The 19,371-nt window shown below is 32.4% G+C and overlaps 1 protein-coding gene across 1 annotated transcript in view; it reads left to right on the top strand.

The window, feature by feature from the left end:
- CCDC178 (coiled-coil domain containing 178) overlaps positions 1-18,912 on the top strand; it is a 323,190-nt gene extending 304,278 nt beyond the window's left edge. The window contains exons 16-17 of the mRNA XM_049770918.1: positions 11,952-12,086; positions 18,805-18,912. Of these exons, the coding sequence (XP_049626875.1) occupies positions 11,952-12,086; positions 18,805-18,912 (243 nt within the window). The remainder of the gene's footprint in view (positions 1-11,951; positions 12,087-18,804) is intronic.
- Positions 18,913-19,371: the final 459 nt, after the last annotated feature.

Raw genomic sequence — 19,371 nt, 5'->3', positions numbered from 1 at the left:
TGAATAGTTTCTCCCACTCAGTGGGTGGCTCTTGTATCTTGGGCACTATTTCCTTTGAGGTGCAGAAGCTTCTCAGCTTAATATATTCCCATCTGTTAATTTCTGCTTTCACTTGCTTGTGAAAAATAAATAAATAAAATAAAATAAAAAAATAAATAAATAAAATAAAATAAATAAAATAAATAACTACATTTTGAACTGTCCTAATAATGAGAATGTATGAGGGAAATTGAGAACCTGTTTAGAGTACAGGCGGGGGTCGGGTGGGGAGGAGGGAGACTTGGGACATTGGTGATGGGAATGTTGCACTGGTGATGGGTGGTGTTAAAAAAAAAAAAAGAAAAAGTATAAAAGATGCACTACAATTTAGGATTAACTGGAAAAAAAAAGAAATTGTCATAATATATAATAGAAAATATTCTTTCAATTTTATAAAGTCCACCATGAGGTATAAAAAAAAAAAGTGTGGTGCTGGAGTCAAAAAAAAAATGGCAAAATACACATAAGAAATTATAAGTGAGACAGAGGTTTTGAAAACCAGAGTATTTTTATAATTCATATATAATGGTGTCACTGACCAAGTATTATACATGTATATATCAAAATTCTCCAAAAAAAAAAAAAGAAATCTTACTTATATATTTAACTATATTTTGGGGTTTGGGGTTACTCCACTGGTACTCAGGGCTTACATTTGGCTCTACACTCAGGGATTACCCTTGATGGGTCTGGAACATAAGGAGCGCTGGGAATTAAACCTGGTTAGACCTTGTGCAAAACAGGTGCTCTAGCTGCTATACTACAGCTCTGGCCTCAAGAATTTTCCAGTATTAAGAATGCTTAATAGGTTGATCCGTGTTCCATATTAGGCACTCCAAAGTTTCCCTGAGCACAGTCAGGAGTAATTGAAGGAAGGAGTAACCCGTATGTGCTCCCAGGTGTGACACCACCTACTCAAAACAAACAAACAAACAAACAAAAACAAACTAAATAAAATAAAAGAATGCTTAGCTCTGAGGCTGGTGAGATAAAAGTGGTGAAGAGACTTTTGCCTTGGGGCAACCCCAGTTCAACTATATATCAAGAAAGATCCTTCAGTATCACCAGAAGTGATTCTTGTAGCTCATTTTGCATTAAAAATTTCTAGAACACAGTTTCTCAAATTAAATCATACCACTGGTTTCTTAAATACGTTTGACTAAATCTAAAGAAAAATTCAAATCTGTATCTGACGTTTAAGGGAAACTTACCAGTGTTGGAAGTCATAATTTTTTAAAAGTATGTATTGTTTTAAACAGTGTTTTTATATTAACCATGTCTCTGTTTAAAGAATCTAAGTTCACTCATTATACTTAGACTTGGAGAAAAAAATGAATTTTTATTTTGTGTGTTTTTAATCATCATCTCAAATTTTATATGATTAATTGCTCTTTAGGAATATTTGGAGGGGTTAGCCCACCATATTTTTATTTTTAAAAAGGAAAATAAAACTTAAAATTGGGTTACTATTAAAGTAACTGCAGGACTGGAGAATAATACATGTAAGTCATTTGTCTTGCATTCTTGGGTTGGATTCTCTGCACCCATATGGTCCCCTGAGCCTGTCAGTAGTGAATCCTAAGTGCAGAGCCCTGACCACTAAGTGTGCCTCAAACAAAACAAAACAATAAAACAAAACAAAACAAAAACAAAATAAACAGTGATAACATAATAGTAATTACTATTTTGGGTGTGCAAAATTTGTTATAAAATTTATGTCTGTCTATAGAGAATAGCTATTCAAGGATTAAAAAATAATTTTAACTATTAGTTTTATATTTGTCTTTAGAAATAAAATTAATGTTCATAGTTACTTGGCATTCTGTGACCCACAGAATAAGGCAATATATTACTAAGAGGCTATCATGAAAATTACTTAAGGTTTAGAAGGTAAGCCTTGCCTATAAGCTACTATTTCATAGACACAACAATCATATATTGACAAAAGGTCAGATATTTCACAAATATTTATTAACATAAATTTCATTGAGTTTTGCACTATATACTTACACCATCAATGTTCCTTTCAGCATCTTTGAGTGTCCTAAAATTTAGTTCTCAACTTTTTTTCAAGGAAAAAAATTTAAAAACTGATATTTTAAAAATATTCTTTGTTATTCTAGGTCTTTGCTGATATTTATTGTAACCTTTTATTTACTCTGGTTTAAACCAACTATTTACAATTTTTACCACATTTTGTTTTGTTTCTAAAATCCATAGCATCATAGCAAGAGCAGTTAAAAGAAGTGAAAACAAAAGGTCATAAGTCTTGCCTAATAAGTTCAAATATATCTTATTCCTGGTTTCTTAAAGCTTTAGACTAGTTTTTAAATGCTCCATTGAACAATTGTTTTGCATATTTTATATACTTGCACTTGATTTTTTAAAATAGTAAAGACATTTCTAAAACACTTGAATTTACTCACATGTAAAATAAAGGTAGTGGTGATATTTATAGTGGATTTTGATACCCTTCTAGTAGAAAAATATATTTCTTCTTGTGAACTAGAAATAAGTCAAAAATACCATATTTGAAATGTTTTGTTGTGAGTTAACTTTAGCGAAATGTGATTTTTTTAAATAACCCATTTAAATAACCCACTTTGCTTACAATTAAACAAGTGACTCAAACAGCTAAAAATATATATATACGGTGGTTAATAAAGAAAGAGTCCTAATCAATCCATAAATGAACATTCCAATCAATAGTTACCTTAGGACATACATTTAGAAACCTTTTAAATTAAAAATATAGGGGCCTGAGCCGTGGTGCAAGCTGTGACCTAGGACAGACCGCGGTTCAATCTTCCAGCATCCCATATGGTTTCCCAAGCCAGGAGCGATTTCTGAGTGCATGACCAAGAATAAACCCTGAGCGTCAACGGGTGTGGCCCCAAAACCACTTGTTGTAGTTCAGAAGACCCCCAAACACAACCAAGGTGACCTGGATAATCCTCAGCACCAAAGAAGCTGAAATGACTCCACATCATAGCTCTGAATCTCACATTTGGATAGTTAAGAACTACTGGGAAGGTATAAAAGCATTTGATAAAGCATGTATATCTCTAAATAAAAAAAATAGTGGCATCCTAAATTTCGATTTTTTTTTTTTTTGGCTTTTTGGGTCATACCCAGCAACCCGTTCAGGGGTTCCTCCTGGCTCTGAGCTCAGAAATCTCCCCTGGCAGCCTCGGGGGACTATATGGGATGCCGGGACTCGAACCACTGTCCTTCTGCATGCAAGGCAAATGCCCTACAGCTGTGCTCTCTCTCTCTCTCTCTGGCCCCCTAAATTTCATTTTTAAATTTCATGTACATAACTGCATTCTCAACACTTAAAATTGTTGTTTTATTTGACAATATGGTGCTGCTTCATGAGAAGTTGATTTAATCATAGAATTTTAATGATTGCCTTATTCTTGAAAATATAAAATCACAGAAAACAAAAACTAAAATCCATAACTAAGATATTTTCAAATTTTATTTCTGTTGGGACTGTTCGTGGGATTTGTGAGAGGAGTTTATGTAAGCAAAAAATATAAAAATGATTTATACTTTTTAAATTGAATGTCCATCATAGTGTAGCAATTTTATTCCAAAACCAGTTATCTATAAACTAAGAAGTTTGTGGATTATGCATCTTATTGCACTATGAACGACTAAAATTTTGAATTGTTATTATCTATTATACATAAAGTATATGTTCTAATTGTAAAGAGTGCAAAAGCTGTACATCTTCATATTTATAGAAAGGGATAAATTTTATCTTTATCAAAGAATTAGTTTCTATAGTGGATTTTTTCTCTGATACCACCTGAGTTTCTATACATTAGCAGACATTCAAATACAGAATTTTGAAATGTATTATTCATATACTTAAGAGTATTTAACTGTTCTCTAACAATAATTTATTTTCTTACAGATTAATTCCTGATTTGGGGATTATTTTTGTTTCTAATTTTATGTTACCTATGAAATTGACAAAGAGTTTCCAGAAGTGAGCTATGTGATCTTTGATATTAGTCTCTGAAACATATTTTAATAAAGAGATATTTTATTACCCTTGATATATTGTACATACAGAATCTGGTAACCTGAGTACTATAAAAGATCAGTATTAACTGGATTTTGTATATCTGTCATTCCTGCCTTGCCAAAAATCTGTGGAGTAGTTAGTAATTGCCATTGTTCGGGTTATTACAATAAACAGAACTGATAAAGCTTATGCTATTTGCCTTGCAAGATACACTTCACATCTCTCATTGAATTAAAATTGTATGCACATATCTTCGCTTATCAGTTTTATTTCTCTGTCAAAAATCAAGTAAGGCAGTATGCTTTCAGCGTATGAAACCTTGTAACAAGCTGATTGGAAATTATAATTATTTTAATATTTTTGTAAAATCGAATGACCATATGTGTTTTGATTGTGACTATAGTATCTTTTAAAAATACATTCCTGCAGAAAAACTTTTATTTTTCTTAAGGTGGCCTTTATCAAATTTGTCAAGTTTCCAATATTATTAAGTTGGATTATCTAGACACAAATGCAAGTGTGCAGAACATGGCATATTTTTATCTCCTTTGTCAAAAACGCTTGATTTTTTATGAGAGCTGCCCCTACAGTTGGACTATTTGTTATGTTTATAGCTAGGAAAGAGAAGTAGATTGCATGGAATGCTTTAATTTTTTTATCAATATAAAATTTCTTCATATTTATAATCTTAGATTGCAAACTTCTCACCTATGAAATTCCTAAACTCACTAGCAGTCACATTAGATGAACTTTCAAATTTTCAGATACCTGTGATGAGTTAATCCATGCATACACAGTTGCTTCCTACAGAAATTCTATACACTTTAATAACTGTCACACATCGTCACCACCACATACCCATTCCCAATCAGAAAATTGGAAAACTACATGGACCTTTCGTATTGGACCTACAAGTTGTATTCAAAAGGATTGCTTATCATAATGATTTTGTTAATTTTTGCTAGAATGCTATAACTAATAAACTGTTGGTGTTTATCCCCTCTTTTTAATAAACTACCATCTTTTATATAAAGATATTTCCCCCAAAATAAAGTATATTTTTAAAAATTATCTGTTTAGCCAAATATTAATCAGTGTATTTTTATTTGTCCAGCTATATCATTATTTATAGCAAAAGTGATGTCTATGAACCAGAAGTCCTGACAGCTAATATTAACCTTTGCATTTTTAGGATTTCTGTATTTTCTGTATTGACTGGTCTTTGTTTTCTAACAAAACAATTTTAGTTCATTTTTAGTAACTATACATATGGTACTTGTATTTTAATTAAAAAGACTGTTATTATGTCTGATTCTTACAAGCACAAATTCATTATAAGGACACTTCTCATTTTCTTAAAATGTTCCCCTTCTTTTTTCCAGGGTTCTTAAATTGCAAAGCCAGTTAAATTATGTGCTTTGAGGAGTTAATTGTTGGTACCATATGTCTCTAAAAATAATTTAATTTTATCTAAAGTATGTTTCTAATGATATTTATGTTCAGCATTGCACAGAGGCAATTAATAATTGTTTTAAAGATAAAAAGCATACTAGTCTACTATTGTTTCAATGCACTAAACATTCAATGTTTGTAAATATTATAAAATTCATTTATTTAGATAACATATTTTACTGAGTTCTGCCTCTTCGTGTTTTTATTTTTCCAATGTGACTTTAAGATTATATATAAATAAATATATAAATATATTTATATATAAAATAATTATATAAATAACATATAAAATTGTATTAATGTAAAATTGTGTTGCCATTATTCTTTTTGGGGAATATATATCTGTTGCTATAAGAAATTTTGAGATAATTATATTTTAGGGAATACAAACAACCTATTCAAATTTCTGTTAATCTTTTTTACATATTTTTCTAACACTTCACATTCTCTTTCTAACAGATCTCCGCTAATCCTCCCTTAATTCTAGCAAAATCAAATTTTTATGAAAATTTAATCTACATGTCTAAGTTTAATTTAGTGTGAAATAACATATAAAGATAGTAAGCAAAACTATATTAACTATGCTAATGGATGGAGGAACATAAACATTTTAAAGAAATTTATGAAGCAACAGGTGATAGAGGTCTTTTCCTTGTTATGTAAAGTTTAACTTTTTTTTTCTTTTGATTTTTGGTTTTTGGGTCACACCTGGTAGTGCTCAGGGGTTACTCCTGCTCTATGCTCAGAAGTCGCTCCTGACAGGCTCGGGGGACCATATGGGATGCCGAGATTCGAACCACCGACCTTCTGCATGAAAGGCAAACACCTTACCTCCATGCTATCACTCTGGCCCCAAGTTTAACATTTTTTGACAGTTCTTTTATTATAAGTAGGACCACTCTTAGTGTATACATAGAGAACTTTTATTCAAAAAGATATTTTAGAATTCAGATTTATATGTAAATAGTTTATATTTATCATTATTTAAACACCTTGATTACAAACATGATTGTAGTTGGGTTTCAGTCATTTAAAGAATACCCACCATCACCAGTGCAATATTCCCATCAGTAAATGAATTTTTAAAGCTGAAACTACAGTCTGAAAGGAGATAATACCATACCACAAATATATTAAAGAATTTTTTGCAGAGATGTCAGCTTTGGCCTACGATAGATTTTTAAATAATAAATATAATTTTGTGTTAATTATAAGTAACTATATAAATTTTATTTATACCTTTACTTATTTCTACCTTTGCTGACTTATATTTTGTAATTTTCTATATTTCCTTTGAATCTTTTTAATGTACTTGTTTGGTTTTTGTTTGCTTTTGTGTTCTTGAGTATTGAGTTCACCACAGGCAAAGCCTATTGGTACTGTATCACTGATCCCCAGTCCTACTTTGGATGTTTAAACCAATACAAATACTTTCAATACTCTTTGTCTCGTTTCCTCTTCCATTATTTTCCTCCATTCAGAGTTAACTACTAGCCTTCTTTTTGTTTTTATGACCACTCATTTTTTAATAATACTATTGTTATTTAAATATTAACTTTAGGGGCCGGGCGGTGGCGCTAAAGGTAAGGTGCCTGCCTTGCCTGCGCTAGCCTTGGATGGACCGCGGTTCGATCCCCCGGTGTCCCATATGGTCCCCCAAGCCAGGAGCAACTTCTGAGCACATAGCCAGGAGTAACCCCTGAGCATTACCGGGTGTGGCCCAAAAATCAAAAAAAAAATATTAACTTTAAGTATTCATATTTTATTTGTATAGATTTTATGCCATACATATTAATTGTAGTTTTAGTGCACATAGGATTGAGTATAAATACATGATTATATAGTTTCCTCAAATAGACAATTAAGTTTTATTCATATTCTCACTGTTGAAAGCAATGCTGTAAATTAACAACGCATCTTTCTTGCATTTATCTATTTATCTTGTTAAAGCATCAATTTCTGGGTTCCATGATTTTTTATACTGTAGTTCTAAAAGATTATATTTCTGGGGAGATAATGATTTTGCATATCCTGAAACTAAACTGTGAGAAATGCTGGTCTAGGATATATAAATTCATGTCAATTGTTGAAACAACAATACCAACTGAATTTATAAACTCAATTTTAATAACAATGTATTGGATGTTCATAGTCTGCTATATCTTGCCATTAGATCTTTGTTATAGCCACTTTCCTAAAAAAGTTGTCTTCCCAATAAATGCATAGATTAAATTAACCAACTTTTACATACTATTTCTCTGATTATTGTTGGCCTTCTTGTTCCTAACTGCTTAACTTCACATACATGTGCAGTTGTATTGTGTGATGATTTCCCTGTACTTATTTCCTTAAATTGTCCTCTTTTTCTCATTCTTTTTATCTTAGTTTTTCATCTATACATTGTCACAAATAACATTTTTGAGATATCACTTTTTCTCATTTGATGTTTAAGAAATTTATGAACTGTATAGTATATTTGTGACTACCTCATAAAACATAAATATGTAAATAAAATAAAAATAAATTACTAAATATGTTGCTCCCTTTCAATAAGATATTAATATAGAAAACTTGTCATTTAGTTTGCCTTTATAATGACCTCCAACTTGTAAAAACTTACACACATTAAAGTGATAGATGTGTGTTAAAACTTTAATTTTATTTAAAATAATTCTTCTATAATTTATCTTATATTTTCTTTGTCATATTTGGGGATACAATAATAGTGATTTACTATTTTTAATAGTTATATCTGTGACCAGGACAGTGCCAGTCATGGGAAATTCTGGGAAGCAAAAGGTTTTCTGAGCACAAGTTAGATTCACATAAATAGCCTTGGACAGTGTAGAAAATCCAGAAGTATTTGCATAAGTGACTTTTTCACTTAGATATCGAATTTTATCTAATGAAGTCAAAATTTAGTTCAAAAGTCAGTTTTTAATACTAGAACTTTTTTCATAAAAAGCATAAAAGATTTTATTTATATTTTTAATAATTTTATTGAGACCCATCTGAATTACAAGTCTTTCACAGTTATATTTAAGGTACATAGCGAGTGAATTAGGGAAATTCCCCACCACCAGTGTTGACCTCTTTTCGCCGTTTCTAGCATTTTTCCCCCGGCTTCCCCTGCCCTGTTCCCAGCATTTTTAAGAAAATTTCTTCTTTTACCATTGGCTTACAATGCTGAGTATACTTTCATATATATAATAAAACTATCAAAACACCATGATTTACAAAATTTTTTGTAATACAGTTGTTTCAGGCATTCATATATTCAGTGTTCCAGCACCAATCTCACTACCAAAGTCATTCTCTCTACCTGTGTTTCCTGTTTCCCACATGCCCCCATAGCAGGAAAAAGCAAATTTACTTGATATTGTTTATTACACAAAATGACAAGTAGAATTATCAAAAACAGATTAATAAAAATTAATTTTAATAGTCATTATATCTCACAATGGTGTTACTAAAGTCATTGTTAATTTACTGAATTTATATTTTTTCACTTATATTTACTGAGCCTTGTTACTATTATTGCTCATTGAGCTTGGTAAGCTATTACAAAAATTTCCCATCAAACGTGCTTTTCTACTGACCTCTTATTACTGTGAACAATGGAGAGGTTGTCCTTTTGCCAATACCCCACTTGTGGAGCTTAGCTGTTTGTTTATATGTCAAAGGAAGTCAGTAGTGGTATCTACTGTGCCTCTTTGGTAGGGAGGACAATGTGCCCATATGAATTTTGTTAAGTCATCAGGGTTTTCAGCCAGAAGTTGATCTACCTGGAATGATTTGATGGTTTGGCATCTTTTCATGATTAAACATGATAACTGTGAACTTCTATTATCTTTCATTCAGTTTCTGCTCTTTGAAAAATGCTTCATTTCTTTTTACATCATCCTAAATTTAGTTGTGGTCATACCTAATAAATTATTTGTCCGAATGATGCTTAATGATCACATTTAAGATAATTTTCTACCAGAATGTGTAGAAAAATATTTTCAACATATTTTGAAATTCATAAAATATTTCCAATATATTAAAATGTATAGAAACATTACTATTGATAGACTGTTACTTCAAAGTTGATGTAAATTTTTCATTAAGTCGCCTAGGTTTTCTGAAATGCCATATACTTATTTCAAGTAATATATTTCAGCATTTAACAAACTGAAACATTTAGTTTAGAGGTTAATTCTTTTTTCCTTCAAATTAAGTGAACTTGGATATGGCTCAGTTGTGGACCACTTGTCTTGCATGTATGAGGCTATGGGTTGGAGCCCCAAAATTACAAGAAAAAGTCAAAGAAAAAGAAGAAAACCTGAGTGAAATAAGTCAGAGGGAGGTAGATAGACGGAGAATAGTCTCATTCATCTATGGATTTTAAGAAAAATAAAAGACATCCTTGCAATAATTTTCAGAGACAAAGGAGAGGAGGGCTGGAAGTTCCAACTCACTCCATGAAGCTCACCACAAAGAGTAATAAGTGCAGTTAGAGAAATAACTAGGTTGAAAACTATCATAACAATGTGAATGAAGGAGGGAAGTAGAAAGTCTTTTGTCTACAGTACAGGCGGTGGTGGGGTGGGGAGGAGGGAAATTTGAGATATTAGTGATGGGAATGTTGCGCTGGTGAAGGGGGGTGTTCTTTACATGACTGAAATCCAAGCATAATAATGCTTGTAATCAAGGCGTTTAAATAAAAATATTAATTGAAAAAAAGACAAAGAAGAAAAATTTACCAAGCAGAAGGTGTTTATTTTTCTAAAGATTTAAATAGATGCCTATATGTTGCTTATTATATACATAATGAAGATGGTCATATAATACACATAAAACACCAGGTAAATCATTTTAATCATTTAAAAAAAATTTTGGATGGGCTGAAGAGGTAGCAAATGGTAGAGCATTTGCCTTGCACATGGCTCACTCAGGTCAGAGCTGAGTTTGATTCCCAGCATCCCATATGGTCCCCAGAGCCAGTTGGGACATTGGTGATGGGAATGTTGCACTGGTGATGGGTGGTGTTCTTTACATGACTGAAACCCAAACACAATCATGTATGTAATCAAGGTGTTTAAATAAAAAAAAATTTTGAGCATAGAGCCAGGAGTAACCCCTGAGTACCGCTGGTTATAGCCCCAAAACCAAAAAAAAAAAGTTGTTTTTTTTTTTTTGTTTGGGGACCACACCCATCAGTGCTTGGAGGTTACTCCTTCTAGCTCTGCACTCAGGGTTCAGGGGACCATGTAAAACGCCAGAATTCACCCTGGGTCAGTCACATGCAACAAAATCGCCTTCTCCACTGTACTGTATGATCTCTCTGTATACAAAAGTTCAGAGGCTAAAAATGCATTATTTGATAAAATTTTTACAAATGATACCTTTCAGGTATGATATATACAGTATTCAGATGAATGACTCATAAAATAACCATATTTTAAACATGAATTTATTCTTTAATGAATAAATGTTGGTGTTTTTTGCAAAATATACTAATAAGAAACTAATGTAAACAAGTATTTACATGATCTGTAACATAAGTTTTTTAGTGACAGCAGATTATATGTAATAGTTTTAATACTACAGTTGGCATTAATATTTATGAAGTAGTTCTTTGAAAACAATAAAAATATAACAATTGTGTATGCTGCTAAACTTATACTGTAAATTTTAATTTGGTTTTATCTTTAACTTCCCAATGATATAGAATGTCTTAGAAAAGTAGTCTTCCTGTGCAGATTCAGTAGTAAGCTGGATTTCTAAACATCGCATCCACTGTTTTTCATTGCAATGAAATGTTTCCATGTCACATAGTCAGAGGGAGGTAGATTAATAGGGAGTTTTAGCTGGAATTTTCTTCCTTGTTATTGTTCTCCCTCAGCAGTTGATGGCTAAGTTAATTCTCTTTAGTTTTGTCATGCTCTAGAGCACACATTGCCAAGCCATAGTAAGCTTTATGAGGAGAAAAAGGAGCAACGGTGTCCATCAAAGTCTTAAAGTTGTATTTTTAAACTTTGGCTTGACCTGATGTGCCATTCAAAAAAGCTTCAAAAGATTATTTTTTAAAGAAAGGTTCAATATGTCCTGAGGCTATCGGTTTTGAGTTAAACTGGGTGAAGTAGAAATATTTTACTCATCAGCTTTGCAGTCACAGAGTTTGCCTCAGCTAGAACAAAACTGCTGAGGCATTTAGAGAAAATTAACCCCCCATCCTGGCGGCCAGATGTGACTGGTTTCTGATGAATGCACATGAGTGGGCTGAAAAATCAAGAGACTGTGAAATTCCTGTCAGGTCCGTACAGTGCAGAATGGGCTATTGACTGCTTTCTATATTTCTCTCCATCATTCTTCTTGAACACTGCCATTAATTTCCTCTCCTACTCTGACTTGTGTTTTCCCCCCTCCCTTTTCCCCTTAGCTCTGTGAGCTGCAAAAAATTATATTCAAGGTGTGGCGGAAGCACTTCGAACTGGTGGTCCTCTACCACAAGATGAAACTGGCCCACTTCCAGTCATTCTCTCAAGAGAGTATTCAGAAAATATTTGTTGTGCAGGTAGGTGATTGCAGGAAAGTAGGAAAGATCATTCTGATCTAGATTGAAAAGCAAATGATGGGTAGTGTGATGAAGCATTCAAATCATATCCTATCGATTTTATAAATTTTTAACTTCTTTAATAAACTGAAATGCATGAAGGATGAATTCAGTATGTTAGCATATATGCCATGCATACTTGGGGCGAGGGAAGCGATTTCATTTATTTTTCACAAGCCTCAAAACAGACTTAGAAATGATTTTCAGCTCTTCGAAAGGTAGTGTTAATTGTTGCCTTACCGTTGATTTTGTGTGAAAGCTACTTCAGTGATAATTACACTCTTGGGCTTTCTTGTACAGTTTTCTTTCCCCTTCCATTTTGCAAGTGTCTCATTCTTCTAAGCAGATCTGGAGATGACTTCGTTTTAAAAATAAACAATTTAAGATTAGAATGCAATCTTACCTATATTGGTCTTTGTAAAAAATATTGAGTGGATCAGATATCCTTAAGGTTCTGATCTCTTTTAAAAATCTTTATTAAGTAAGGCTATTACTTGAAAATGACTGTTTTCAAAATACTCTAATGATTTGAAATATTATACTATGCATAACCATGATTTCCCAAAGGAAAACACATCTAGATTTTTGTTTTATATTTTAAGTGCCTATTCTATATAAGACATATGCTTTTTAAGATAATAATTATAATGAACTTGCAGCATAAGCAATACATGTAGAACCTAAGCAAACCAAATTATACACTTTATTTACATGTGTTTTAATGTTTTTATTTAAAGCACTGTAATTTACAAAGTTATTCATAGTTGAGCTTTAAACATGTGCTTTTCATGGTGCTTTTACCATTACTAAGAAAAGGGATTTTACAAAGTACTTCCAAGGCTATTTCAAATTTTCTTTTACTAATATCTATTTTTGGTCATTTCTTCTGATAATATTCATTTTTAAATAACAAGTCTATAATCCCATTTAATTTATATTATATAATTAGCCGTAAGTTAATAAAATACCACTAAATTATTAGTATATACAGTAATATAAAATATTTGAGATCTATAATGTACACTTAATATGTGTACATATACCTTATATGTATTTTACATGTTTATAATCTTTGTTTCTACTGAATTATAACAAATTTAATATGGAAAAATGAACACTCAAAGAGATAGTGCTTAAAACTTGTGGGTACCTAGGTTTAATATAAAACATGACCTATGTTACAGTAGTTTAAGAATGAGGAATAAGCTTTTACCTTAAAATGTCTTTTAATAATTTTACATTTAAAATGTGTTGCTGTCTGGAATGATTATAATCTGATTCTTCTAAAAATATTCAAAGAACCTGAATGCACTTGTCATTATATTGTATTTTATTATATGTTTCTATAAAAAGGTAAACATTATTTTTTTCATTTTTCAAGCTGATTTTTTAGTTCTATTTTTTAAATTGAGGTAACTAACTTAAAGCATCATGTTCAAAGAGTGTGCCTGAAAATCAGCATCTATTTGTATAGACCACAGTAAGTTTAGCAGTGAAAGTCCAGCCCTGCCCTCCAAACATCACAGATGAGTGAAACCAACATGAAATTCTTTATCTGTCCATCAGTGGGACTGATGTGGTTTCCCTTTGGGGCTACTGTAAATAGTACAGCAATAAAAAAAATTAAAGTTTTTGCAAGTTTTAAATTATAAGGCATTTTGAATATGAACATGTCAATATTACTGTGAGTGTTAGTAAAAGAAATTCAATTTATAAGAACATTCAATAGTATCATTTAATTTTTATTTAAATGTATTGGTATATTATTGAATAAATTTAATTTTTAAATTACAAAATTGTGAAGTTATAAAACTGAGAAATTAAGAGGTAGGGTAGTATTATTAAGGAAATAATTTACTTAGCATCTATTGAGTATCATATCTCTGTGGATTTTTATCTGATAAAGATACCTTAAGTTAATAATGTTTTAAATTTGACTAGAAATTATCTGTATTGGTGGGAATAAGGATAAAAAAACTCTCATTCACTGCCGATGGAAATATTGTCTGGTTCATCCCCTATGCTAAATAGTATGCAGATTTCTCAGAAAAGTAAGAACTGAGCTTCCAAATACAGGAATTTACTTCTTGGTTTCTATCTCCAAGACACAAAAATATTCACAAAAAAACAGCATATGCATTCTTTTGTTCATTGCAGCATTTAGTACAGTACCTAAGCTATGTAATCTGCATAAGTGTCTGATAATAGTCCAATATTTAGCTTTTTGAGGAATATACATATTTGTTTTTCAAAAAGGTTGGACCATTCTGCATTCCCACCAGCAGTAAATGAGTCTCTTTCATCCTTTATCCACATCAGCACTAGCTGTTCTTGTTCTTTGTGGTGTATGCCAGTTTCTGTGGAATGAGATGATATCTCATTGTTTTGATTTGCATTTCTCTGATGATTAATGATGTGGAGAATTTTTTTTATGTGTCTTTGGTCACCTGAGTCTCTTCTTTGAAGAAATGGCTGTTCATTATTTCTCTGCATTTTTGAATGGGATTAGTATTATTTTTCTTGCTGAACTCTAACACTGCCTTGTATATCTAAAATATTAACAAGTTATCAGATGGATATTGAGTGAATATTTCTCCCATTCAGTGGGAAGTCTTTGCATTCTAGTCACCATTTCCTTTAAGGTGTAGAAGCTACTTGGTTTAATGTAGTCCCAGTTGTTTAACTTTGCTATTACTTGCTTGGACAGTGGTGTTTCACCCATGCATAAATCTTTAGATTCAATGTATGGAGCCTTATGCCGACATTTTTCTCTGTGTCTTAGGGTATCATGTCTGATATCAAAGTCGTTAATCCATTTTGGTTTGTTTATTGCACACAGTATTATTAGTTTTTGTTTTTGTTTTTGTTTTTTGTTCTGGCTTTTGGGCCACATCCAGAAGCAATCAAGGGATATTCTGAACTCTGCATTCAGAAATCACTCATGGCAGTCTAGGGGAACCATATGAGATGCCAGGGATCAAAGCCTCGTCAAGTGTGAAAGGCTAGCACCCTATCCAGTGTGCTATCACTCCAGCCCCATTTCACAATATTAAAGAGAGGTCTAAGTATTTTTCTGCATGTAGTTGACCAGTTTTCCAATACTACTTGTTAAAGAGGCTTTCCTTGCTCTGCTTTGTATTTCTTGTGCCTTTATCAAAGATTAACAGATCATATATCTGAGGATCACTTTCAAAATATTCAAGAGTCCATCTATCTGCGAATCTGTCTTTTTTCCAATACCATGCTGTTTTAATGACTAAATTTTATAGTAAATTAAAGTTGGACAAATTACTGCCACCAACTTCTTTTTCCCAAGGATTGCTTTAGCTATGCATGGAACTGTATTATTTCATTTTAATTTCAAGAAATTTGATCTATTTTTGTGAAAAAATCATGGCTATTGCATTAAATCTGTACAGTGCTTTAATTATATTAATCCTCCCATCCATGAGCAGAATATGTGCCTGTATTTCATTGTGTTTGTTTATATTTCTTTAAGTAATTTTCTTTGCATAAATCTTTTCTCTCTGTAATCGACTCCAAGGTATTTGATTTCTGTAAGCACAATTGTGAATAAGACATTTTTATATTTCTTTCATCATTAATAATCATTAATTATTTCTATATTAAAAAGCCATGAACTTGGGGCCGGAGAGATAGCATGGAGGTAAGGTGTTTGCCTTTCATGCAGAAGGTCATTGGTTCGAATCCCGGCGTCCCATATGGTCCCCTGTGCCTGCCAGGAGCAATTTCTGAGCATGGAGCCAGGAGTAACCCCTGAGCACTGCTGGGTGTGACCCAAAAACCACAAAAAAAAAAAAAAAAAAAAAAGCCATGAACTTTGCATACTAATTTTTAACCTGCCACTTTACTATACAAATCTATTGCTACTAGAAACCTTTTTTGTAGAGGCTTTAGGATTATCTAAATACAGTCACATGTTATCTGCAAATAGTGAGAGCTTGACTTTTTTTTTCTATATGAATATACTTGATAACTTTTTCTTGCCTAATTGCTATGGAAAGTACTTGCAGTACTCGATTGAATAGAAGTGGAGAAATGGAGCATACTTGTGCCAGATCTTAAGAGAAAGACTTTTAGTTGTTCTCCATTGAGTATAATGCTTGCCTAGAGCTTGTGGTAAATGGCCTTGACTATATTGAGGAAGTTTCCTTCAATTCCCATTTTGTTGGAATTGAGTCCCATGAATAAGATGTTGGACCTGGCTGTGATAATATGATATTCATAATTTTTGTTGATGTGGTATATTATATTGATTGACTTGTGCATATCAAACCATCATTGTATGTCTGGAATGAATCGTACTTAGTCATGATGTATGACCTTATTGATGAGCTGTTGGAGTCTATTTGCTAGTATTTTGTTAAGGATATTTTTATCTGTGTTTATCCAGTTTATCACCCTGTAATTATCTTTCTTTGTGCTGCCTCTATCTGTTTTTTGATATCAGGAATTTGGTATCAAGTATCAGGTATCAGCTTCAAGGAAAAATTTTGGGAGTGTTCTCCAATTTCCTGGAAAAGTCTAAAAAAGGTTGGCAGAATTCCTCTTTAAAGATTTCACTAGTGAAACCATCTAGGCCTAGGCTTTTGTTTTGGGAAGACATTTGATTACTCTTTAAATATCCTCATTAGTGATAGTTCTATTCAGGTAGTCCACAACATCTTGTTTCAACCTTGTAAGACTATAGGAATCCAGATTTTATCCATTTCTTTCAGGTCCTCTCATTTTATGGTATAATGATTCTCAAAGTAAACTCTGAATATTCTTTGAATTTCTGTAGTTTCTATAGTGACATTCCCTTTTCATTTCTGATTCGATTTATTAAGTTTTCTTTCTTTATTTCTGAGTCTAGCTAATGTCTTATCAATCTTGTTTATTTTTTCAAAGAGTCATCCTTTCATTGATATTTTAGATTGTTGTATGCCCAGTTAATTAATTTCTGTTCTAAATTTTATTATTTCCTTCTTCCTGTGTGCTTTAGGCTCGTTTTGTTGGTCATTTTTCAAATTCTTAAACTGTACCATTAAATTATTTTTAGGCCCTTCCTTCCTTCCTTCCTTTCTTCCTACCTTCCTTCCTTTTTTCCTTTTTTTTCTTTCCTTCCTTCCTTCCTGATGAATGTTTTCTTCTTTATATCCCTTTTCCTATGTCCCAAAGATTTTAATGATTTGTTTCTTCTTCCTCATTGGTTTCATGAAATCTTTTCATTTTTTCTTTGATTTTCTCTCTGACACACTGGTTGTTTAGTAGTAATTTGTTTAATTTCCAAGTGTTAAAGTTTTTCTCCATTATGTTTATAATTCATTTCATTTTCAGTGCATCATGATCTTAGAAAATAATTGAGAGAATTTCTTTCCTGATTTTATGAAATTATGTTCTGTAGCACAGAATTGGTTTATCTTGGAAAACGTTCCATCTGAACTTATAAAGTTTATTCAGCTTTTGGAGGTGAAAAGCCCTATGTAAATTTACTAAGCCTCTGTCCATTTCTTTCTTAAAATTCCATTTATCTTCGTTGAATTTTAGTCTGGTTGATCTATAAAGAGGTAACAGAAAGTTGTTGAAATTTACCACTACTATTTTATTGATATTGATGTATTTCTTCAAGTCTGTTAGCAGTTGCTTAAAGTATTTTGGTCTCTCTAGGTTTATATGTTTAGGAGTGTGATTTCTTCTTGAAGTGCATAACTCTTGGTTATTAAGGACCTTCTCTGTCTTTAATATTTTTAAGCTGGAAGTCTATGTCATCTGATATTAGTGTGGCTACCCAGACTTTCTAAGGGACTCGTCTGGTTGAAGAGTTTTCTTCCAACCTGTGACTTCGAATGTTTATTCTGACAATTCAAATCTGTCTCTTGTATGCAGCAAAAAATTGCCTTAAATTAAACCCATACCTGTTTTGCTTTTTTGTTTTCTTTTTGTTTTTTGGGGGGGTCCACAGCCAGTGGTGGTCAAGGGTTACTCCTGATTCTGCACTCAGAAATTATTCCTGGCTGACTAGGAGGCAATATAAAATGCTGGGAATCTAACCTGGTTGGCCACTACAAAGGCAGATGCCCTACCCACTGTTATATTGTCCCAGCCTCCCTTTAGTATTTCTTTTCATGTTGCTTTGAATTTGTAAATTTGCTGAGCTGTTGTTTATCCATGAAGTAGTGTACCCTTTTTTAGACATGAGTGGAAAGTCTAGCTAGGTGATGTAGTCTTGTTGAGGCATTCAATTCATTGAGTTTTTTTTTTTACCACTATATACTACCACTACCATTTGGACTAGAGGGTTGCTTGTAATAAATCCATGATAAATCTTACATTTGTTCCTGTGTATGCAATTTTTCTTTTTGTTCTTACCGCTTTCAGTATTCTATCTCTATGTTTCATCATTGTGACTACGATGTGCCTTGGGGTGGTTTTATGTGGATATATTTAGCTGGTATTTCTTAGGAATACAGAATATGGGTGCAAGCATTTCTAAGCTCTGGAAATTTCTCAACACTGATGTCTTTGACTGTTGCTTCTTCATAATGTTTTCTTCCTGGCTCTCTGGAAGCCCAATGATTCTTACGTTGTTCTTATTAAATTTATCCCAAAAATTATCTCTCGTTGTCTGTCACTTATTTTGAGGATATTTTGTTATCTTCTGTTTATTCATTTTAAGACTCTTTTCCAATTTCTTCTATTGAATGGAGGTGTTAAGCTGCTTGTCTTCCAGCTCACCGAATCTGTTTTCAGCAGCTTTTATTCTGCTGGTGAAACTTTCCAGTGAGTTTTCATTTCATCTACCAAGTTTTATGGAATTGATATTTCTGTTTGAAGTTTTCTCATTTCCACTCTCTATCCTCTTGGTATTGATGGGGGTACTACGGGCTGTCCATTCCATGGTTTATTTTAGTTCCTTTGAACAATCTTAACAATTCCTCATTAAAGACCTGATCAAAGATCCTTTATAGGTGGCTGATGTTATTTGTTTTCAAAAATACCATCTTCATACTGGGACTGCTAAACACAGAGCTCTGACGGTATCACACTGGACAGAGCAGAAGCTTTCCACACACCAAAAAAAAAAAAAAAAAAAAAAAAAACCACAACCTGGAGAGTAATGATCCTGAGCAAAGACTAGAGCTGATTCCATGACAGTATACTCCAAGGACGGAGAAACCCCATATCTTATAGGGCAAGTGAATTCCTTTTCGAATGACCCCAATATTTACTGTGCCAGGGCAGG

The sequence above is a fragment of the Suncus etruscus genome, chromosome 3 (assembly GCF_024139225.1).
Source record: "Suncus etruscus isolate mSunEtr1 chromosome 3, mSunEtr1.pri.cur, whole genome shotgun sequence".
NCBI lineage: Eukaryota > Metazoa > Chordata > Mammalia > Eulipotyphla > Soricidae > Suncus > Suncus etruscus.
The sequence above is the reverse complement of the archived record's forward strand: the minus strand, read 5'-3'. Positions and strand labels throughout refer to the sequence as shown.